The 25,387-nt window shown below is 39.1% G+C and overlaps 1 protein-coding gene across 3 annotated transcripts; it reads right to left on the reverse strand.

The window, feature by feature from the left end:
* Nucleotides 1–933: 933 nt before the first annotated feature.
* N4BP2L2 (NEDD4 binding protein 2 like 2) lies at nucleotides 934–25,076 on the reverse strand. 3 transcript variants are annotated; one of them, XM_066369107.1, is made up of 6 exons: nucleotides 24,868–25,076; nucleotides 22,465–23,684; nucleotides 12,511–12,635; nucleotides 6,302–6,390; nucleotides 5,850–5,926; nucleotides 934–2,739 (listed from the first exon to the last, which is right to left on the reverse strand). In XM_066369107.1, exons 2-6 carry the CDS (start codon nucleotides 23,682–23,684, stop codon nucleotides 2,538–2,540), a joined length of 1,713 nt encoding a protein of 570 aa, XP_066225204.1. In that variant the 5' UTR covers nucleotides 24,868–25,076; the 3' UTR covers nucleotides 934–2,537. The 3 variants fall into 3 exon arrangements, with proteins under 3 accessions (XP_066225204.1, XP_066225205.1, XP_066225206.1); XM_066369108.1 differs by lacking the exon at nucleotides 24,868–25,076 and adding an exon at nucleotides 24,167–24,587; XM_066369109.1 differs by lacking the exon at nucleotides 24,868–25,076 and having other exon boundaries at nucleotides 12,561–12,635; nucleotides 22,465–22,597.
* Between the last annotated feature and the right edge of the window lie 311 nt (nucleotides 25,077–25,387).

Raw genomic sequence — 25,387 nt, forward strand, 5'->3', positions numbered from 1 at the left:
ATCTTCCAAAGGCCATTCTCTACATCTTTAAAATCAATTTGGCTAGTTAAGAGTCTATTCTTCAAAAACTATATATATTTAGTACCAGAACTCCTAAACAAAGTTTTATAAAGATAGAGGTTGAAGGACACACACCAGAAATATATTTAACAACTGTTTCACCTGTCCCAAAATCAAATCCTCTGTAGTGTTTTCAAAATGTGCTACTTTACACAATAAAATACTGGGAAACACAAGTCAAATACCAAGAAGTATTACTCTAAACAAAATATATAAAAACAGTGGATAAAAAAATATTTGCATTTACACACAAAACATGAATTAGCATATTTCTACTACATCATATTTAGTTAGGATAAACAAATACACACAAAACCATGTGTGTTAAGATAAAGGTAATACACATTCAACTGTAAACAGCATTGAATAGTACAAATAAATGGAAATCATATTAATACTTCACTACAGGCAATGTATGTAATAAAAACTTATTGAGAGCACTATTTAGTTTTGAGCCCTGAGTAATTAAATAATAACTTAATACTATTTAAAAAGTAATATAAAGATGTGAAAGACATTTAAAGTACAGTTGAAAAGAACAGGAAAATGTATAGAATGTATAATAAAAATTATAGCTTCAGAATGGACTGGTTTAGGAGAAAAGAAGTTCAAAGGTCATGGACTATTAGCATGTAAAACATAAATATGAAAAATCATGATTATTTTTTTAATTGCATACAATTAGCTGGGATTTTACTTCCCTAAGAAAGGGTAAATAAAAGTAAAGATTAGGATAAATTACAAGATCTCTGAATGAATTCCATTTCAAAGAAAACTATCCAGTGAGATACATGATTGACTTCAAAAAAATTAAAACCAGGAGAAATAAAATACCCTACAGTACTAATCTTCTTAAAATTAATGCTAGAGAACTACCCAATGTTTTTTATATTAGAATTATACACATCAGACTAGCCTGAGGAGCTTTCCTAATTAGATAGTGATTTCCATATCTGTCCAATCCAGAATCAGAGAGTATAGGAGAGAAAGGGATGGCTTGATGTGATAAATCCATATACAGTGGTACCTTAATATACGAATTTAATTTGTTCTGTAACTGAGCTCATAAGTCAGTCAACTTGTATATGAAACTGCCAATACTGGACCCATGCGCCAACTAGCGGCTGCTTCCCAAATCACAATTCATATCTCGGATCTCGAACAAAAATATGGACCAAGTCGCAGCTCATATCTTAAAAAATTCATGTTGGTCTGTTCATATCTCAAGGTACCACTGTATATTATACTATAAATAAGCATATTATAGAGAAGACTCCCCAGGGACCCTGGCTGGGTGGCTCAATGATAGAACGTTGGCCCAGTGTGCGGATGTCCTGGGGTTGATTTCCGATCAGGGCACACAGGAGGAGCGACCATCCGCTTTTCCACCCTTCCTCCTCTCCCTTCTCTTTATCTCTCTCTTCCGCTTCCTCAGCCAAGGCTCCAATGGAGCAAGGTGGCCAGGGCGCTAAAGATGGCACCATGGCCTCGCCTCAGGTGCTAAAATGGCTCCAGTTGCAACAGAGTAACAGCCCCAGATAGGCAGAGCATCGCCACCTAGTGGGCTTGTCAGGTGGATCCCAGTCTGGCACATGTTCAAGTCTCTCTGCCTCTCAGCTTCTCACTTAAGAAAAATACAAAAAAAAAAAAAAAAAAAAGGCTCTCCAGGTGACTGCTACACTTACTGTATGGCATTTGACAAAGAATTTTGTTTTAACTAACTGATATGTTAAGTTAGAAATATTTTTTTCACATAGATGAATTAGCATAAACATTAATTTTACCTATGTAATAAACAGGAGAATCAACTACAGTGCCTATAACAAGTAGTATTTCTTGTATATTTAAGGCACTTAAGGAAAAATACTAAAGTTTTATGAAAAGTTAGTTTTAGGTATGAACTACAAAATTGTTCAGCCAGGGGGAAGGAATTAGGGGGGTTGGGGAAAAGGGTTGGGAAGGGGGTTTGAGGCTCGGGGGTAGGTGAGAAAAGAGGGATAAATATACAGTGTTGGAACAGGATTTAACTTTGGGTGATGGGCACACAACACAATCAACAGTTCAAAAGCTATAGAAATGTTCACCTGAAACCTGTGTCCTCTTATTGACCAATGTCACCCCATTAATTTTCTAAATAAAAATTTTTAAAAATGTTAAACATTATCTACAAAATAGATAAAATTATTTTAAAATTTAATTGTAGAAAACAATCTACTTCTTACCCACTCAGGTGTCTTCATAATAACCAAAAGTATTACAAAAGATTATAAAAACAATTATAAAAAGATTATAAAAACAATTGTATTCAAAATACAATTTTATGTGACTTTTATTTATACTTTAGAATTTAAACAACTTCTGGGAGCATCCTCTGGGAGGCAATGTAATCCCTTTTTATTTAAAACTATTTAAACTTCAAGAAAGGTTCACTAATTTTATTTCAAGGGCAACAAATGTGTTAGCTGAAAATAGCCACCTTAATGATTGGATGTGACACAAACTTGACTGTGTGAGCCTAGAGAGCCTCCCCACCTCTGTCTCTCCTCTAAAGGAGGAAGTCTTTGTGTACTTTTGTGCACTGGTTCCACTGAATTCATTACAATAGAGATGGACATTTGGTATTCATAACGATCCAACATCTGAGCAATCTTCTTTCGAGACACACCGTGTTTATTCCTCCTAACAAAAAAGAAAAGGATTTTAATTCTTTTTAAAGAATTTAGAGGCTTAGAGAGTAAGTTGTTCTACAGCAATACACTACAGATTCTAAATTATATTTTGCAAATAAATACTAGAAGATACATCTCATTTACTCACATTTTATACAAAAAAAAATTTATACTGGATCTTTCACAAATTTTAAATTAACTTTAAAAGGTTTAAAGATACCATAAATCAGAGCAAAATGTTAACTAGTTATTACCTTCATCACATAGAACTACCAATTCATTGAACCACTGAGTTAATCTCCCCTCTTTTTTAATAACAAAATCAAAGATTATAAGAGACTGTTTTGAGAATTAAAGAACTGAGTAAATTTCTGTAGGACTTACAAAAGTCGTATCAAATATTTATCCCTTTTTAAGTTATTTTAGGATACAACCGTATTGTATTTTAAAAATTTATTAATACAAATTATTAGAGCTACAACAATTTGGACATATGTCAAAAACATTAAGTGAAAGAAACTAGACATAAAACATATTATTTAATTCTACTTATACAAAGTCTGAAAAAAATCAAAATTAAACTATGGTGTTATGGCAAAAGGTAGTTTAGGGGAAAAAAAGACACTTTAAAGAAAGTAACTGCCAAGGAATTGTTACTGGGAAAAGACTTGGAAGAACTTCTGAGGGGTTGATAAAGGTCTCATAACATGGGTAATAATTAAATGAATATCTGCCTTATAAGCAATTTGGTAAGTCATGTATTTATATTTTATGTACTTTTCTGTAAGTTTATGAAAACAAAAAGTGGTTTAAAAATTATTCTTGACTCTCAAAAAACTTTTTACAACTATTTTACCCTCACTATTTTCCATTACTTGACTCAGACATGGCAAAAAACACAGGAACATATTATACATTTAATGTTTTAGTTCTAGATTTACTAATTAATTTTTCCCAGAAAAAGGACTCGAAAGAAATGTTTACCTTTTTTTGTTTTTTGTTTGTTGTTGTTTTTTTAAAGTGAGAATAGGGGATATACACAGACAGACTCACATGACCCGGCCAGGATCCACCTGGAACCCTTGTCTGGGGGGCCAATGCTCTGCTCATCTGTGGCCACTAGCAATCAAACTATTTTTAGTGCCTGAGGCTGGAGGCTCCAAGGAACCATCCTCAATGCCCAGGGCTATGTGTTTGAATCAATCGAGCCATGGCTTTGGGAGGGGAAACAAGAGAGAAAGAGAGAGAAAGGGTGAGTGGGGAAGAAGCAGGTGGTCGCTTCTCCTCTGCCCTCACCAGAAATTGAAACTGGAACTTCCACAAACCGGGCCAACACTCTCTACCACTGAGCCAACCAGCCAGGGGAATGTTTACTTTTCAAAACTATTGATGCTTATGTTGAAGGTGAGAAGAAAAAAAAGTAAAAGAGAGAAAATGAAAAGTCAAAAAAAAATCTCAGGTTGAAAATTGGAGAGAGATAACTAAATTCACAAGATGCCAAATTTGATGAGTCAACCAAATCGTTAAAAAAACAACAGCCTGACCAGGCAGTGGTGCAGTGGATAGAGTGTCGAACTGGGATACGGAGGACCCAGGTTCGGAACCCCGAGGTCGCTGGCCTGAGCATGGGATCATAGACATGACCCCATGCATGGTTGCTGGCTTGGGCCCAAAGGTCACTGGTTGAAGCCCAAGGTTGCTGGCTTGAGCAAGGGGTCACCTGCTCTGCTGTAGCCCTCTCCCCGTCAAGGAACATATGAGAGTAATCAATGAACAACTAAGAAGACTAAGGAGCCACAATGGAGAATTGATGCTTCTCATCTCTCTCCTTCCTGCCTATCTGTTCCTATCTGTCCCTTTCTCTGTCTCTGTCACAAAAAAACAAAATTATACTAGACATCAGTTAAAATGATTTTTGCTTTTAAAAGTCAATAAACAAAGCCTAACTATATTTCATCAATTCATTTGTTCATCATAATCAAAATATCTTTAGTTTTTAACCTTGTCTCTTCTGAGGTGCAATACAAGCAAGGCAGTAAACAATACCAGATATTAGTAAATTTATAAATTTATTCATATATGAACATCTGGCATATAAATTAGAAAGGGAAAGTAAGGTGACCAAAGGAATCGGGGGAAAGAATTAAATTAGTTGGGACACCACACAGAATAACCAAGTAACTGTAAGTTGAAAGAGGGCAAACTGAGTTGGGAGAAATAAAAGGAGAAGTGATGGTTGTACAACTCTGAATATACTGAAAACCACTGAACTGTATACTTTTAATGGGTAAAGTATGTGAATTGTATCTCAAAGTTGTTACAAAAGGGGAGAGAGGTAAAAATGAAGGAAAAAAGTCATAGGAAAACCAGTGCTGTGAGGAAAAAGGGATAAAGGTAACAAACAGAAGAGCAGGGTTCAAGATTATACAAATCCACAATCCCTCACCACAAATCTGAAACCTGAAATACGTTGAAAACCCAGTTTTCTGTTAACTCATATAACAGTAAAATATAACAGACCTATCTATATTTGTCAACACAATCTACTTGCACTGACAACAGATTATGTATGTAGACTCTTATTTTAGCCTACTTAGTCATGATTTGCCACAAAAATAGTAAGATGTTGGATTATGAAAGCTGCTAGGGGGTGTTATGATTAGGTACACACACTAATATTACCTTTCTCACATCCAAACAAATCTGAATTCCAAAACACAATGGTTCCCAGGATCTTGGTTATGGGATTACAGAGCTGTAGTAGCAAAGATGGAAAAGAGGGAGCAAGAGAAAGCACCAGGTAAAGAGGTGATGGGACCTAAAACGGGAGGCAGTGAAGCTGGAAGGAATATGCAGGAAGTGGCCTAGCTAAAAACCAGAGGGAAAAGTCCTACTTTTCCCCTCAAACACACTTAACAAGAAAAATGTAATAAAATTTAACAAGCAAGGTTCTTCAAAAACACTTAATTAAAGTCAGTGTTTCTCTTAACAGAAAGAAGTAGTAGTTTCTAATCATAAGCAGCAAAGACATGACAAGCAAAGCTATTAAGACACTGACCACGTACAAGAAAAAAAGAAAGAAAAACAGAAAAGGATTCAAAATAAATTTGGATGCCTTACTTTTCTAATTCTTCAGGGTCAAATTTCCACCAAGTTTCAGGTTCATGAAACTCTACTCTGTATCCTTTTCCTATGGCCTACACAAAGGAAAGGAAGAAAACATAAACCCAGAGAATACTTAAAGTAAAAAGGCAGATATAAATTTCATTTAGACAATACTTCTAAATTTGCTCCATCAAGAAAACATTTACTTTTAAAATAATATGGTTTACAAAAATTTTAAGACCACTTAACTGGTTGTCAAATTCCAATTACTATCCATCCTCAAGTCCAGGCAAAACTAACAAGTATATTCCTTAATACCATTCCCATATTTTTTAACTAAGTAAACAAACCTCTTTAAAAAACAAGGACAATGTTTTAAAAATAAAAATCAAAGTGACCAAAATTCCAGAATATAAAAGTTATTGACAAGAATAAAATACCAAAACTCTCCCATATCGCATATTTACCATTTCCACATATGGTTTCATTTCCCAAGCTTGTGTATTAGTGTTGTCTATTATAACCGGAGATCTTCCCTGATTGATAGCTTGTTTGGCTGAAATAAAAATAAATTTAAAAAACAAAAATAACAAAAATAGAGAACTATTAGATTAAAATACACAAAATTTAAACTTTCATTACTAAGAAATTTTCTACATCTCTGTACTGAAAACCAAAGCTATACAATTTCTTGAGTCAGTGCCGTGGGAAAAAAAACTCCACTAGATTAAAAAGGAATTGGGAGACATAACCACACGCTGTGTGTATTCTGCAGACAAGATGCTGGTTTTGACTAACTGTAACGGACATTTTGGGGAAAGTATTTTGTTGCAATTACAGTTTATGAAGAGTTTAGTCTAGAGCTAACTTTCATTTAAGGAAATATAGGAATAAGTTACATTTGAATATGGTCTGAGTGTGAAAAGGGGTGAACATTTATTGACATAGCAAGATGGAGATTTGCTAACTGAAAATGGCAAGTTGCAAGACAAGACAATATATAAGCATAATCTTACTTTGGTCAAAATATAAAGATCTGAAAAGAGTTACTTAGATAACAAACGTGGTCATCTGTAGGTGGTGAGAAAATTTACCTTTTTGTACTTATCTATATTTTCCAATGTTTTACAATTACCAACAATGCTTTTGAAATAAGATTTACATTAAAAAAAAGTGCTATAGATTTATTATTAATTTACCAGCAAAACTTATATTGTATATTCAACTGACATTGTAGTTATTTCTTTTTTAATCATTTTTTATTTTTCAATTACAGTTGACATATATTAGTTCTGAAATGTAGAAAAGAAAGGTTCTTAGCATAAGTAACTTTCAGTAGAACTTACTTTCTTTAAAACAAAGAGACTTTCAGCAGAACTTACTTTTTTCTAAAAGGCTCCCTACCCCAGCCTTGAGGCTGGTTTCCCAGGCTGCAGCCTTGGGCTAGCTCTGCGAGATTACTGGTGTTCCCAAAATATTTCTCCCTGAATTAATCCTATAGGTAAGCATTGGAAATGAGCTTGTTCCACTGCTTTGTTTTACTGCTAGGGTTCCCCTCCTCCCCATACCCCAATCAATGTGTAATTTTGTCTTTAAAAGCTGACTTGAAACTGTGTTGGGGCTGCATGATTTGAGTAACTTAGGTCTCCGTGCAGTGCAGTCACCAGCTTTGAATAAAGACTTCTTTAAATGTGAATTTTGGTGTGGAGAACATCTGTATACTTGCACTGGTTTTGCTACAAGTTTCAGGTGTATACCCTGGTGATTAGAATTTAGTGATCATCCCAATAAATCTCATGCCCATCTGACACCCAAGTTATTAGAATATTACTGATTATATTCCCTATGAATATCTTGTAACTACCAATTTTCACTTCTTAACCCCTTAATCTTTCTCATCCATTCCTCCAAACCCCCCTCCCATCTGGCAACAGTTCAAAATGTTCTATCTATGAGTCTCTTTCTGTTCTGCTTGTTCCTTTATTTTGTTTTTTAGATTCAAGTCCAGGAAGCTCAGAGTCCTATACAAATGAACCCAAAGAAGCCCACACCAAGACACATCAAATTAAAATGCCAAAGGTTATAGACAGAGAGAATCTTAAAAGCAGCAAGAGAAAAGCAGTTATTTACCTACAAAGGAGCTCACATAAGACTGTCAGTTGATTTCTCAATAGAAACTTTGCAGGCCAGAATGGAGTGGCAAGAAATATTGTGATGAAAAACAAGGACCTACAACCAAGGTTACTCTACCCAGCAAAGTGGTTATTTCTTAGGACTAGGACTCAAACTGGGAGCTATGATAGAACAGACCCATTAAAAACTTTATCTCCCTATCCTTACCCCATCTCTTTTCCTATTAGTTGAGAATCAATGCCACAGTGAACCACTGTTATGATAAGAGTGTGTACCTCTTAAGTGTAAACAGGTAAGAAATATAATTAAGAACCCATAATAAAAGTTAAAAGGCTGAGGCAAAATGCAATGACACAAAAGTTTTCTTGGGGTTTAGAATTCAAACCAGTAAGATATACATAATGAAAACATTTAAACAGAGGTCCCAGACAGAATTCTAAAGGTTAGTTAGAGTTAAGTAGTAATAACTACGGCTAAGAACACATTTGGAAGACGATATCTCTAAATACCGAAAGAAATTTGGGTCATAAACAGTACACCAAAATGCTATCCACCTCTCACTGCTCCATCCTCAATCTTCAAGTTATCAAATCTTTCATTAAAAAAAACCCATATCAAAGTAATTCTTCTAATGTCTGACATTCAGGCCTATACCTCCAAGAAGTTATGTTCCAGAAGAAGAGCTTATCAGGTGTACTGGCTCTGCTTACTGCCTTTATTTTATAAAAAAAATTATTAAATGAGAGGCAGGGAGGCAGAGACATACATACACCCATATGTGTCCTGACCAGAATCCACTTGGCAGCCCGTTACCCGGCAATGCTCTGACCATCTAAGGCCATTGCTCCATTGCTTGGCAACCAAGCTAGTTTTAGCACCTGAGGTGAAGCCATGGAGCCATCCTCAGCACCTGGGGCTAACTTGCTCAAATCATTTGAGCCATGGTTGCAGAAAGGGAAGAGAGAAAGAGAAAGAGAAAAATAAAGAGTAAGCGAAAGAGAAAAGGGGGAGGGGTGGAAAAGCAGATGGTCGCTTCTCCTACGTGTCCTGACTGGGAATCAAACTCAGGACTTCTACACACTGGGCAGATGCTCTACCACTGAGCCAACCAGCCAGGGCCTCTGCCTACTGCCTTTATTCATTCCACTTATTACCTACGCCTATTCTTTTGACTTTAGGCCAGTGACACCAAACATTTTTTTGGAATTGCAATACCAACATTACCTTATTTAGATAATAATGTCCTATAGAATTTTTAAAAATAAAAAATCATATTTTTTTTAGATTATTGTGCTACTGGAATATAGTTGAAGGAATTCTAGAACATCATAGAACCAATACTAGGAAACAGTCTTACAATCAAACTTAATCTGACATTTAAACTTTCCTGTGAAACAATGGACTGTAACAGAGTGAAACTTTTTACTTAGAAATATCTTCCTAGCCCTGCCCGGTGGCTCAGTGGATAAAGCATCGGCCCAGCATATGGATGTCCCGGGTTTGATTTCTGGTCAGGGCACACAGGAGAAGGGAACATCTGCTTCTCCAGCCCCTTCTCTCCCTCTTCCCCTCCTGAAGCCAGAGCTCCATTTGTTCAAGTGCAGCCCCAGGCGCTGAAAATAGCTCCTGTGGAGTGCATCAACTTCCTGCACTACAAATAGCTGGGCACTTGAGCATCCATTCCAGGTGGGGTTACTGGGTGGATCTTGGTCAGGGCGCATGAGGGAGTCTGCCTAACAATCTCCCCTCCTCTCACCTTAAAAAAAAAAAAAAATCCTCCCTGAAATATTTTACTCTAAAAATTGACACTTAAAAAGAAAAGCATTTGCTCTGTTTTTTCTGTATACAGACTCTAGTTGCTAGGTCTAGTTGAGAGGAAATTCTCATTAAGAATTCTAGCTACTAAACACAGTAGGAACAGTAGATCTAGAAATATCAGTTTTGCAACTAACCCTTAATGAAATAATTGATTCAGGAAACACTTCATTGTTGAATAAAACCATTAGATAAGGGTTGATAGGGATCTTGATGACGGAGGGAGCAGGTTGTCCCTTTGATGCTTTTGATCATTCTTAGCATCACTAAAAATGGGATAGTCAGATTTTGCTTACTTCTTGCAAAAAAAAATCTTGAACCTAATAATTCCTCCAGTTTAGAGCTAACTACCATTTATGGCAATATAGGAGAAAGAGGAACAAGTTAAATGGTTACCACAGGTGGACAAAAAAGGGCCCGCATACTAGCCTGCCAAGCTCAGGGGAAGCATGCATGGCAGGCCTTACAAACTCAGAGACCTAAAGTAATCATGTATCGATAGAATGGTCTAAAATTAAAGTTTCTAACTAAAAGCAAGTCATAGAGCAGGGGTCCCCAAACTTTTTACACAGGGGGCCAGTTCACTGTCCCTCAGACTGTTGGAGGGCCGTACTATAAAAAAAACTATGAACAAATCCCTATGCACACTGCACATATCTTATTTTAAAGTAAAAAAACAAAACGGGAACAAATACAATATTTAAAATAAAGAACAAGTAAATTTAAATCAACAAACTGACCAGTATTTCAATGGGAACTATGCTCCTCTCACTGACCACCAATGAAAGAGGTGCCCCTTCCAGAAGTGCAGCAGGGGCCGGATAAATAGCCTCAGGGGGCCGCATGCAGCCCGCGGGCCGTAGTTTGGGGACCCCTGTCATAGAGGTTAGTCATGTCCTAGGCTGGGATTTTCATTGACAAAAGTCAATCTTTACCTTAGCTGAGCCTGTCTGTTGTCTTTTGCATCTAAGATAAATATACCTTGGGAATATCAGAGTAGTCCTTTTCTAGATCCCCTAAGGCACAACCTCTCTCAGAGCAGAGAACCCCTCATTATCTTCCTCTCCCACACATCAGCTCTATGTACTGTGAATGTTCATTGTTAACTAATATATACCCACCAATGTCAAAGAAGTGTGTCTATCAATTTATATTTTTACTCAACCTCAGATGTATCCATGCTTTGCTTTCTCCAACCTCCCTAATCTATCACCAATGAATTTCATGTAACCCCCTTCTTCCTTCCTCTTTGATTATGATGTATAAAATAGGGGGTAAAACTGCCAGTTTCTGGAGCATTTTCTCAATCTATTGAAATTTTTCTTCCTGGTAATTGTCATTAGTTTGGCTCAAATATAAAAATTCTTACAGGTCTGGACATTTCTTACGTGGTTATGAGTAAGCAAACAGGTAACTACAGGATATGGGATATTCTATAGGACAAACGACCAAGTTTCATCAACAAGTTAATGGTATGAGGATGAAAAGGGGGAAATTGCTAGATAAACAATGAAAAGAAACATAAAACCAAATGTACTGTAAGGACTTTGTATCCTGATTCAAACAAAACTGTAAATAAATAATTGCCCCAGATGGGCAGAGCATCGCCCCCTGGTGGGCATGCTGGGTGAATCCAGTTGGGAGCATGCGGAGTCTGTCTGATTGCCTCCCTGCTTCTAACTTTGTAAAAATAAATAAATAAATAAATAAATAAATAAATAAATAAATAAATAAATAAATAAGTAGGTAAATAGTTAATAAGACAGGAGAAATTCAATACAGAGTGGGTATTACATAATGGCAAGAAATTGAGGCACTGTAGTTAAAATATTAAGTAACAAGGCAGTTCATATGAAATGCATAAAATGTAATGTCTAGAATTATTTTAAAATACTTTTGTAATTAGAAAATGGGAGGAGTGAAAAAAGGATAACACCAAGATGGCAAAATCTTGGTAACTGATAATTGTGAATGATGAGTGTATGGGGTTCACTGTAATCTAAGTTTAAATTTTTTCTTAATAAAATTTAATCATCAATGCATTCACCTGTTAAAGAAATTAACATACTATATGCATTTTTACTTACAAGTTCTAGAACAAGTTTCATCAATCTGACTGCAACATGAGAATATCTGTGTAACTTTCAAGAAAAAGACCAATGCTTAGGTCCACCACAGACCAGCAAAACCAGAATCTTTGGGGCTGACTCAGGCATAAGATTTTTTCTTTTTAATTTGCAGCCAAGATTGAGAACCATTATTCCAAGGTGAAACTGACCCATGTGACTCTAAAAAAAATGTATTAAACAGATTTTTCATATGAGAAAAAAATTTAATACTCACAGGCATTATATTAAGCCTTAGAAAGCATTACCATTATGCTTCAAAGACATAACTTTTAGGAATACATAACAATACTATCAGAGTTCTCTGAATTTATTCAAGATACAGAATAAAACCTACCAAAATATCCCACCTCTCTATTTTACCAGTTTATATTGGTACATTATTTATAGTTCATAAAATATTCTACCTAAATTCTCTGATTTTCACAACAAACTTGCAAGTATCACTGCTTCTAATGGATGGAAAAAAAAATGTATCTCAAAGCTGTTGAAATGACTTGTGAAAGTTGTCCAGTTGGTAAGAGTCAAGTTGAGAATAAAAACCCAGGTCCTCTGATTCCCTGTCAGATATTCTATCCCAGGAGACTTGGCCCAAAACAAACCTCTGTTCTGGTTCCAGTCATGGGCATCACCAAGTTGATTAACATTATACCTGTACCCATCTTGATGGTGAAAATAGTCATCAGTGCTGAACACAATGCCATCACGACTCTGACCAAGCAGAATTCTGTTAATAAAAGAAATCATAAAGTGCCATTTATAAAATCTATCGCCATCAGAAATAAGCCACACAGGAAAGCTTATTGAATGAATTTCAAGTACATATTTTAAGTATATTGCAAATAGAATAGCAGAAGAACTAAAGCTTAACAAGTTTTCAGATTTCTAGTATCAGTTCACACTTAAATCTTCAGTTATAGCCAGTATCAAGAACATTTTTAAAGCGACATTTGTATTAAAACTGTCAAAACACTCTTGAAACTAATCCCAAAATTATGTCAACTGCTGTCCATGTTTTAAGTTTGTGAATGTATATCTGGTGTCTAAAATTGTCTACTACATTTAGTGCAGCAGGTAACCTAAAAGGAAAGAAAACCTAAGCAAGCTATCCACTGGTGGAAAACTATATTTAAAACAAGATGGCTTGGATAAACTCATTTCCATAAAGCACAAACCTAAAATCAGCAAGCAGGAGTCAGAAATAGCTTGAGGATTTAGGAAGTGAAACAACCTGTGATCCTCCACAGTATAATCGAATTTGATTTAAGAGATTAAATTATAAACTAAATAACAACACTAAATAAAGAACACATTCTTGGCCCTGTCTGGTTGGCTCAGTGGATAAACATCTGCCAGGCATGCAGACGCCCCAGGTTCAATCCTCTGTCAGGGCACACATGAGAAGCAACCATATCATCCCCTTCCTCCTCCTCTTTCTCTATCCTTCTCTTAGCCAGTGGCTCAATTGGTCCCAGCATAGGCCCCATGTGCGGAGGATAGCTGGGTTGATTCAAATATCTGCTCCAGGTGGGGGTCGCCAAATGCATCCCAGTTAGGGGGCAGGCTGGAGTCTATCTCTCTATCTCGTCTTCTCTCACTTAAAAAAAACACTCTCTCAGAAAAAGTTCATGGCAATTGAGCTGTTCTCACAATACAGGGCTGGGCAAAAGTAGGTTTACAGTTGTAAGTTTTATGCAAAACATAGAATTTATGCTTGTATTATCTAGTAAATACTGTTTTTTCCATACAAACAGCTGAACCTACTTTTGCTCCACCCTGTATTATCACCTTAAATTTCTGAGCAGCAAGATTAATAAGCATTTAAGAGTATCAGAATGGCCCTGGCCGGTTAGCTCAGTGGTAGAGCGTCGGACTGGCGTGCAGAAGTCCCGGGTTCGATTCCAGGCCAGGGCACACAGGAGAGGCGTCCATCTGCTTCTCCACCCCTCCCCCTCTCCTTCCTCTCTGTCTCTCTCTTCCCCTCCCGCAGCTAAGGCTCCATTGGAGCAAAGATGGCCCGGGCACTGGGGATGGCTCTGTGGCCTCTGCCTCAGGCGCTAGAGTGGCTCTGGTCGCAACATAGCGACCCCCAGGAGGGGCAGAGCATCGCCCCCTGGTGGGCAGAGCGTGGCCCCTGGTGGGCATGCTGGGTGGATCCTGGTCGGGCGCATGTGGGAGTCTGTCTGACTGTCTCTCCCCGTTTCCAGCTTCAAAAAATACAAAAAAAAAAAAGGAGTATCAGAAAATTTCCATAACTAGTGACTCACGAAAGAGATGGGATATGCTGAGAAAAGGGAACACACCATAAGAAAATGATTAGGATCCAACAATAACAAAAGTATTTTGATATTTCTATCCTCTCCCTCAACCATTAAGCAACTGGATATAGTTCTATAATTTTCTGAGAGGGAGGGAGAAGGAAATAGAAAGTGGTAGAAGGGATTGAGAGTAAATAATATTGTCCTGGGATGATTTGAGAATATGTGTGTCCTAATAAAAAGTAATAAAAGGTTTCAACTATTATGATAAACATGTCATCTCTCCTTTCCTCAGTGTATAGTAAAATTGTATATATTTTATAATAAAAAAGGATTGCATACATCAAAAATAAATAATTTTTAAATATGCATTTTCACTCATAGAATTATAGTTCAAATTACTTCAAACAAACCAAATGAAAGTACATGGATTGAATTTGTTTGGGAAGCTGGTATTGGATTTTTTAAGCAATCATAATTTTTCCAAAAGAAGATATATGGCATCTTATTTGCTTATACAGATAACTGGAAACATAAAAATGCTACAATATTAGCATTCCAACCAAAGCTCAATCTTCTAAAAAGATTTTTTTTTTTTTTTTATCTTTCCGAAACTGGAAACGGGGAGGCAGTCAGACAGACTCCTGCATGCGCCCGACCGGGATCCACCTGACATGCCCACCAGGGGGCGATGCTCTGCCCATTTTGGGGCATTGCTCTGCTGCAATCAGAGCCATTCTAGCGCCTGAGGCAGAGGCCACAGAGCCATCCTCAGCGCCCGGGCAAACTTTGCTCCGGTGGAGCCCTGGCTGCGGGAGGTGAAGAGAGAGACAGAGAGGAAGGAGAGGGGGAGGGGTGGAGAAGCAGACGGGCGCTTCTCCTGTGTGCCCTGGCCGGGAATCGAACCCGGGACTCCTGCACGCCAATCCGACGCTCTACCACTGAGCCAACAGGCCAGGGCTTCTAAAAAGATTTTGAGCAACTATATAATACCTAATTTTACTTAACAGTGCCAGAAGACCAATACTATCTCTCCTAGATACCCTATGTTTCATTTTTTTCTGTTCTATGACTTGATTAGCAAGTGATTTTTCAGATGTTAATACTTAATACCATACTACGAGAGTATCGTGGCTTTTGTGTCCAAGAAATGTTTTAACCTCTCCCAAATTAAAAAGAAAAGAAGGGGATTACAGTAAATTATTTTACATCATTAAATGAAATCAAAATATCAAACATGAATAAACCTTTATGCAGAACATCTTAAATATCTAAATCATAATTATAGCAAGTAATTTCAGCCTGGAAAAACTTCTTCCCAGTGTAGACTGCTCATATGTACATCCTTTTAAAATTCCCTGAATTATCTTAAATTATGAAGCTTATTTTGGGGACTTCTATTTCAAAAATGCCTAAATCAATCTGAATATATCAGATGTCATGTCAACCATTTGAACAAAAAATAAATTATTTAAGAATATTAGTATTTTCAAAATTCTTATAGTCAGATTCTATCGGAATTCTTACAAGTCAAATACTAAAATCCTTGGCATGTCAAAATTTAGAACTCTGAAAAATCAAATAATTAAGAAAAAAATCAGATGTGGGCCCAATGGCCACTCAATTTGTATTTTTTTTTTTTTTTGTATTTTTCTGAAGTTGGAAACAGGGAGGCAGTCAGACAGACTCCCGCATGCACCTGACCGGGATCCACCCGGCACGCCCACCAGGGGGTGTCGCTCTGCCGCAATCAGAGCCATTCTAGCGCCTGAGGCAGAAGCCACAGAGCCATCCTCAGCACCCGGGCCAACTTTGCTCCAATGGAGCCTTGGCTGCGGGAGGGGAAGAGAGAGACAGAGAGGAAGGAGATGGGCACTTCTCCTGTGTGCCCTGGCTCTCCTGTGTGCCCTGGCCGGTAATCGAACCCGGGACTCCCGCACGCCAGGCCGACACTCTACCACTGAGCCAACCGGCCAGGGCCAATTTATATTTTTTCAAAAAAGCCTTTGAGACAATGTGCCAAACACCTTTCTTATTTATATATATATATACACATGACCTCATTCACTTCTCACAATAACCTTGCTAATTTGATACGAAACAAATCAGAAAAGAAAATAATCTCAGCCTGACCAGGTGGTGGCGCAGTGGATAGTGTCGGACTGGGATGTGGAGAACCCAGGTTCAAGACCCCAAGGTCGCCAGCTTGAGCGTGGGCTCATCTGGTTTGAGCACAGCTCACCAGCTTAAGCCCAAGGTCGCTGGCTTGAGCAAGGGGTCACTCAGTCTGCTGTAGCCCCACGGTCACGGCACATATGAGAAAGCAATCAATGAACAACTAAGAGGCCACAACAAAGAATTGATGTTTCTCATCTCTCTCCCTTCCTGTCTGTCTGTCCCTATCTGTCTTTCTCTCTCTCTGGCTCTCTCTGTCCCTGTCACCAAAAAAAAAAAAAGAAAAGAAAAGAATTTCAGAAACCAGGCCACAAGAGTTACAAAAATGGTGGTGGGAGAGCCAAACCATTTGGCTCGCAATAATCCCTGCCTCCTGGTATTCACACCCTCGTATAATCCTCTCCTTGAGTGTAGGTTGCTGTCAGTGACTAGAGCTTCTAACAGAATATGGCAGAGGTGGTGAAATGTCACTCTGGAGGTTAGGTTACTCAAGAAAAATAGTTTCTGTCTTGGGCTCAAGTCTGGCTCACTTTCTTTCATCAAGCTGTGAATGAAGAGACCAGAGTTTCCAGCCTACTTCCAATAAGGAACTGAGGCCATCAATCCAAAAGCTGACAAGGAACTGAGTCTTGTCAACAACCTCGTGAGGGCCAGTCCATGCAGACCAGCACACAGCCATAGCCAACATCTTGATCACAGCATATTCAAGACCATGAACCAGAGGCCCCAGATAACTGCACACAGATTCCTGTCCTTCAGAAACTATGAGACAATAAATGGTTGTTGCTTTAACTCAGTTTTAGGAAAATGTGTTACACAGCCATAGATAACTAATGCACTAAGTGCTTATATTTCTCCACTTAAGAACAATACTGTTCCTTGAACCCTGTTTTGGGAACCCATTCTCCAAAATGGCCTACCATTAGAGCTGTTTCATGCTTTATTTTTGAAATTTCTAAGAACTGTATGTTATTTTCTTTTTCTTTATAAAATTATTTATTTATTTATTTAGCAAGATAGAGAGAGACAGAAACAGATAGAGGAACAGACAGACAAGGGAGAAAATGAGAAGCATCAATTCTTTGTTGTGGCACCTTAGTTGTTCATTGATTGCTTTCTCATATGTGCCTTCACTGGAAGGCTCAATCCAGTGACCTTGGACTCAAGCTTGTGACCCCATGCTCAAGCTTGATAAACCTGTGCTCAAGCCAGCGACCCCAGGGTTTGGAATCTGGGTCAATGTCACAGACTGATGCTCTATCCACTGTGCCACCACCTGGTCAGGCTGTATGTTATTTTCTTAAGATATACCCATGCACATTTAAAAATAAAAGCATTTTTTCCAGAAAAATCTGAGTAAAGCTGACACTTCATGAACCCTTTACCTCCTTATCTACTGAGTGGCCTTGCAAAGACCACTTTACTTGGGACTTCACACTCCTTGAATAGAGACCTACATAAGGAAAGATCAATCTTTCCTCTAGAGTTTAAACCAAGGCCTCGCCCCCAAGCAGCAAGGTAACAAAAACTCCATCTCTCTTTGAACTACAATAAATGTAGTAGTTTCCCACACTGCTATAACAATTCACCATGTATCTAGTGGCTTAAAACAAGAAAGATTTATCTTATAGTGCTGAAAGTCAGAAGTCCGAAATCAGTTTCACTAGGATAAAATAAAGGTGTGGCAGGCTGGCATTCTCCTGGAGGCCTTCAAAGAGGATCTGTTTTCTTGCTCTTCCCAGCTCCAAAAGTCCACCTTAAGTATCTTGGATCAAAGCCCTTCTTCCATCTTCAAAGGCAGCAGTGTAACATCTCTTGTCTTCTCTGACAAATATTCAACTATCTTTTTTCTCTGATCAATTCTAGACATTTTGTTAATATATTTATAATTAAATTAGTGCCTTGCTTGTGAAAATACACTCTTATTGGTGAAATGAGTAGAGAATAAAATATGTAGGTTAGCTAAAATATTTTAGGTTCATCCCTCCTCCTTGCATGAACAGGATAATAAGAAGCTAGCAAAATCTAGAGCCCATACCCCTGGAAATGACTCTCAACAACTGATCCCTAAATGGTCATGTGTCTATCTGCTGAGTCATAAGATTCTGCTTGGCTGTTGCCAACTACAACTGTAAAATAATTCTAGCTCTAAAATATTGCTAAAATCAACTCAAACGAACCTTTCATTAAAGTGCTGTCAGTTTACCTAAATGGACAAAGCTGGCACTTTATCTTACCTATAAAGATTGTGTGGGCCCTGGCCAGTTGGCTCAGTGGTAGAGCGTCGGCCTGGCGTGCGGAAGTCCCGGGTTCGATTCCCGGCCAGGGCACACAGGAGAAGCGCCCATCTGCTTCTCCACCCCTCCCCCTCTCCTTCCTCTGTCTCTCTCTTCCCCTCCTGCAGCGGAGGCTCCATTGGAGCAAAGATGGCCCGGGCGCTGGGGATGGCTCCTCGGCCTCTGCCCCAGGCGCTAGAGTGGCTCTGGTCGCAACAGAGCGACGCCCCGGAGGGGCAGAGCATCGCCCCCTGGTGGGCAGAGCGTCCCCCCCTGGTGGGCGTGCGGGGGGGGGAGGGGGGGGGGGGGGGGGGGGGGGAGGGGGGGGAGGGGGGAATCCCAGTTGGGCGGATGCGGGAGTCTGTCTGACTGTCTCTCCCGGTTTCCAGCTTCAGAAAAATACAAAAAAAAAAAAAGATTGTGTTAACTATTTTGCAGTAGCTTACTCATGAATATTTAAAATCTGTACTTGTGTTAGAATTTAATCTAAAACTGTTTTCATTAAAATGTGTTAGCAAAGTTGTGGATAAATGATTAAGCTTCAGCCACGTATAATCAAGTGGCTTTGGCCGATTATCAACAAACAGAAAGATGGTATTGTGCAGCTTATGCTAAATGCAGAGGGGTAAAGGCAAATACTGAGAGTTCAGAAGGATTACAGTGGGCTGAGATAAGTCAAAACCTCTCAAAGTGGAGGCATTTAAGGGAACCTTTGACTAAGCAAAATCCTAAGAACAATGAATGGACAAGTATCGTCTCCTGCAATGGAGGGCAGATAAGAAGACAGAGGGTGGTAAGGACTAAATTTAAGGAAGAAGAGGGCTTGACAAATACACCCCAAAGAATCTTAACTTTAACCCCTTACACTCATAATGAATATGAAACAACACTATTTTTTAATTTGGTGCCCCAAATCAGCTCAACTCTGATCTACCAAACCTTTGCTTCCTTTCTTTCTTCAATGCTCATTTTGAAAGCTAACTCCCATGTGAAACCATCCCTCACCAGAGAGTATGTGGCTTTATATCCAATCCCAACAAACAATCCTACTTCATTCAAAAACTGGTGACCCAAAGATACTCCTGCTACTTTAACCAAGCTCCTCCAAGGCAGGTGTCATGCACAGGGCAACTCACACATTATACAGTAAAATGAAAGAGCAGGGAAGAAACACTATATCATATATCCCTAGTTTGCTCTTTTATCAGTTTTAGAAAATCTACCAAATCCCTTAAGCTGAATTTATTCTCTTTAGCTTCTGCTTCTTCTATAAAATGAAAAGAATACAACCCATCTCACAAGATTTTTATATATAAAAGTACTATGCAAATTGGGACATAAATGATGATTGCTACTGTAACTTCCATTCTTATATACCTAATCCCTCAAATAAAAAATATACGTATATATGACATATTACCCCTTCTATCATCTCCCATTACAACTATCTCCCTAAAGTTATACTGAATTATCACTACTCCATTCAACTTGTTTCAGCATACTCCAATCTGTTATTCCAAACCTAACCTTTCTTTCTAATGGTTATTCTAAATCTTTTGTGTGTGTGTGTGTGTGTGTGTGTGTGTGTGTGTGTGTGTGACAGAGAGAGAGAGACAGATCAGAAGGAGATGAGAAGTATGAATTCTTCGTTGCAGCACCTTAGTTTCTCATTTGATGGCTACAACAGATCAAGTGACCCCTTGCTCAAGCCAGCGACCTTGGGGTCAAGCTGGTGCATCTTGCTCAAACCAGATGAGCCCGGGCTTAAGTTGGTGACCTCCAGGTTTTGAGCCCGAGTCCTCCGCGTCCCAGTCCAACGCCCTATCCACTGCGCCACTGCCTGGTCAGGCTGGTTATTCTAAATCTTAATCAGCTGTTCCTAGCTAGGCAATCACTTGATAAAATTTCCAAGTTTCAACTAGTACTTCGATATTGTATTCTAATCTAGAAAATTACCTGTTTGTGACTTTACTCTTATTTCTACCCTTTCCAAAGAGCTGAAATTTCATCATCTTTACAAAATCTTCACTAAAGTAGATGGAATCAAAATACAATGACCTAAACTAAATTAATTTAAAACAATCATAGCTTACAATCTAGTTTAAAATGTCTGTATAATAAATTTAATCTTTCTCTAATTTCTTGCTTCTAATGAAACTTTTGCTTAGATTGCTTTGCAGGTAAATATAAAACATTTACAAAATTGTTCCTTGGAATTTTTTATCCTCACCCAAAAATACCACATAAAGTTTCTTCTACTCTGTATCTAGTATAGATCTTCTATTATCCTACATAAACTGCAAAGAATTTGTATTGCCTTTCTTTGTGATATTTTTCACAACTGCCCGAATATATTTACATGCAACAATATTCTTTTTAAAAAATGTAAACGAGCCTGACCAGGCGGTGGTGCAGTGGATAGAGCGTCGGACTGGGATGCAGAGGACCCAGGTTCGAGACCCCGAGGTCGCCAGCTTGAGCGTGGGCTCATCTGGTTTGAGCAAAAGTCTACCAGCTTAAATCCAAGGTCGCTGGGTCCAACAAGGGGTTACTCGGTCTGCTGAAGACCCGCGGTCAAGGCACATATGAGAAAGCAATCAATGAACAACTAAGGTGTTGCAAGCTCAATGAAAAACTAATGATTGATGCTTCTCATCTCTCTCCGTTCCTGTCTGTCTGTCCCTGTCTATCCCTCGCTCTTGACTCACTCTCTGTCTCTGTAATAAATAAATAAATAAATAAATAAATAAGTAAATAAAAAATAAAGACTTAAAAAATGTAAACGAAACCATGAATTTGAAATATTTTATCATAAAGAAAACATAACCAGTTCTAACTCCATTAATTCATATGGGGTTCGCAAAGGTAGGTTTACAGTTGTTTGTGGATAATAATACAATAATTAACAAATATTAATGCAAGAATAAACATTCGCATTGCAAAACTCCTCACTTAAAGACCCTAAAAAAGGTTTCATTCTGCCAGTCAATGTTATGAACAAGGCACAATGCTTAAAATATGCTCAAAATTCCTTTCTTGGGTTATCTCATTTGCTTCTCAAGAATTACTCTACTAACAGACAACAAAACCTGTCCAACGTCTTGAAGTGAAATAATCTGAGTCAGAGCCCAACTCCTCTTAAACTGTTGACTTAAAAGACCAGCACAATTCTCAAATAGCATTTTCTTTCACCACTGTCTTAATAATACATGCTGTAGCTATTTTTAAAGGCCTTAGCAAATTCTTTTTTTTTTTTTGTATTTTTCTGAAGCTGGAAACGGGGAGAGACAGTCAGACAGACTCCCGCATGTGCCCGACCTGGATCCACCCGGCACGCCCACCAGGGGCGATGCTCTGCCCACCAGGGGGCGATGCTCTGCCCCTCCGGGGCGTAGCTCTGCCTCGACCAGAGCCACTCTAGCGCCTGGGGCAGAGACCAAGGAGCCATCCCCAGCGCCCGGGCCATCCTTGCTCAAATGGAGCCTTGGCTGCGGGAGGGGAAGAGAGAGACAGAGAAGAAGGGGGGGGGTGGTGGAGAGGCAAATGGGCGCTTCTCCTATGTGCCCTGGCCAGGAATCAAACCCGGGTCCCCCCCGCACGCCAGGCCAACGCTCTACCACTGAGCCAACCGGCCAGGGCCCCTTAGCAAATTCTTAATGCAGATATGCCAGTTCACCTTCCCTTTATCAGAAAACATCTTTTCAAATATTTACAGTCAGATGCCGTTCTCAACAATTAACAAAAAATTTCTACTAAAAACATGAAAGCATTTGCCACTGATTACAACTAGTAATTATGATTTTAAAGTAATGAATTACCAAGTATTTACTTGGTATCCTTTCCTTACCGAGATAATGTCGTTTTCCCAGAACCAGGCAAGCCTCTTAAAAGAATAAGTAACTTCTGTAATTTATTTAACTTTTCTTCTTGAAACTGCTGGTTCATAAACCTCTCTGTTCCATTATGCTTGTCCATAAAAGGATCTTTCCAGCATCCTTCACTGGTTTCACAGAAACCTTGACTCACATATCCATCTTGTACAGTGTAGCCATGTCCATAGGGAAAATCACTACTGATATTTTCACTACTGTCAGTATATTCATTGTTCTGATCAAAAGTCAAACTATTTACATAATATCCATTTCGAATCTGAGAGCTAGCTTGAGCATGGAAAATACTTGATGGTGGACTTGGTAGAGCATTGAATCTTTGAATATTTAAATGATAGTTCGAAATGGGAAGAGGACCTCGGGGTACTATAAAAGAATGCATTGATTGCCATTCAGGCCTGAAAGTAAAGGACCAGTCACAAAATGTAGGTATTACTTGTCTGTGACAAGGATATTTGCCGGAGTCATTCCCCAAGTACTGCTGATAACCACAATGTAACTGAAGGGCATTACTGAGATCTTGTTTCTTTTCTTCTTCATATTTGAGCAGATCATTATTATGGCTCTGATAATATGAAATAAATTGTTCTTCAGAGGGTTTGAGTTCCTTACAACTGCCTTCCATATCATTATTTTCAAGCTCTTCAATTTCTTTGTAAAACTGGAATAATTCATTATCAATCTCTGATTTTTTGCAGTTAAGTTTCTGTTTCTCTTCTCGTCCTCCTTTGCCATCTATATTACTGACAGTGTCTGCCGGATTCCTCCTTTCACTACATTTCTTCTTCTCAGTAGGCTTGTAAATGGGTCCTATAAATGCTTTACTTGTGCTATATATCTCATCATCTGTGGACACCAAAGGAAGACTTGCAGCCTCTAAGACTTGTGAATCAACGGAGTCAATAACAGCTGGTCTATTAGCAAGCATCTCATTACGCACAGGTTTCAGCAAATTTGTAGTCTTGGCTTTGTTGTCCTGAGAACTATGTCTTTTGACATCAATGATGGTCACAGGGACCCAATCATTTCCAGTTTTCTCTGGGACTCTGTGAAAATCAGAAATACCATGCTGGGGGAAAACAAGAGACTCTTCAGTTGACTTCAATTTTTTATAGCACGGTTCACTTGTTAGTTCCTCATGTCCCAAGGATATAGCTTCAATTTCACCATAAGGCATCTGAGGAGCACATTAATCACACAATTAATAGCTAATATTTAAAAAAGATGAACAAGTTTCTGCAGAAAAAAGAAAACAAACAAAAAAACCACATTTGTTTGTGACAACAAACAGTAACATTTTTCCAAAAATACAGAAATTATATAATTGTAATTTTATAGCCACTTACTATATATTTAAGTATTGTTATAATTTACGAGAGAGGTTTCACTGAAATGTCATTATCAAAAAAAGATATACCTCACCTTCACTCTAACTGATGCACTTTGAATTAAGAAAATTTTAAAAACTTAGTCAGGAAAATGAGTTAATAATATTCATTTTGATGATACACACTACTGTATACTAACGAGAGTAAATCTGTCAACCAAACTGACACATATCCAAACTGGCTACAATAAATTGAATCACGGACGTCTTCTATACAAAACCACCATGTCCTTCAGAGTGAATGGATCGGCTCCCCGACCTCAGACACGCACAACTCAGCCATCCGACGACCGGTTCACGGAAACGCCCGTCTTCGTGGGCTCCTATCCTGCGGGCAGTGTAAAAGTGGTTTCCACACGTTTGTTCTGCACTCATTTAGAGGAAAAAAAAAATGCTTCAGCTTTTCTGTACATGACGCAAACAGATCATTTTTCCTTAGCAAAGAGCCTGTGGCAACTTTCCAAATCAAAGCGTTCCTCTTTTCCAGACTGTGGATGCCTCTGCTCGCCCAGCACTTCCGAGGGGCCTTCAGAAACGCGATCGGAAGCCAGCTTTGTTCGGTCTTCGTCCTGCCGCTCTGGTGTTCTCCGACACGAAGAAAAAGGAAACAGCAAAGAGGCCGAGGAAGACAACCCAGAAGAACGCCAAACTCGGGAAACAGCCCCAACCCGGCCACCACCCGGCATGCTTCTTGACCGGAAACTTCAAGAAAAGCAGGAAAAGGCTGGGGGCGTGGTCACGCCCGCCACCGGAGCCCCAGACCTCCCAGCCGCGCAGGTACGCGTCCCCGCTTTCTGTTCCTCTGTCCCGTTCGGGTCCTACTGAGACTTCGTTTATGGCTAACGGGAGGGTCAGATCAAGTGCCGGCGAGAATCCCAGTCGCCGACGGAAAAAGGCAGAAACCGGAAAACTCACCACCACTCCGCTAAACGCACACATATAAACACACACTTGAAATGAGGTGTTTACTCACCTTACCCGACAGCTCTGCATTGACCTTCACCTCCTAATAAAACCGTTTTCTGACAGACACAGGCCTGTAATACGATGAAAGAAACGCGGAAACGCGGGCCCAAAGCAGAGACCTGGAGAGAATGAAACACCCGCCCTCAGGAGCCAGGAGATGAGCCACCTCGGCACAAGATGGCGGCCACCTCACGCTAACCCGGGAAAAGTCGCGAATTCGCGCCAGGGATTGTGGGAATTGAAGTCGGACCTCACGCTGGTCTCCTCTCTCTGTAGACCAGGACTGGTCTCCCAGAATCCATTGCCTCATAGACGCACTGATTTAACAACAAACTTAACCCGGAATTGGTTCTTAGAATTGCAGTGGGGGCCGTTGTTTAGACTTTAACTTTGGCAGCGCGGTTTTCTGGGATTAACACCTAGATCAGGGGTCCCCAAACTTTTTACACAGGGGGCCAGGTCACTGTCCCTCAGACCGTTGGAGGGCCGGACTATAAAAAAACTGAACAGATCCCTATGCACACTGC

The sequence above is a fragment of the Saccopteryx leptura genome, chromosome 2 (genome assembly GCF_036850995.1).
Source record: "Saccopteryx leptura isolate mSacLep1 chromosome 2, mSacLep1_pri_phased_curated, whole genome shotgun sequence".
In the NCBI taxonomy this organism is placed as follows: Eukaryota; Metazoa; Chordata; class Mammalia; order Chiroptera; family Emballonuridae; genus Saccopteryx; species Saccopteryx leptura.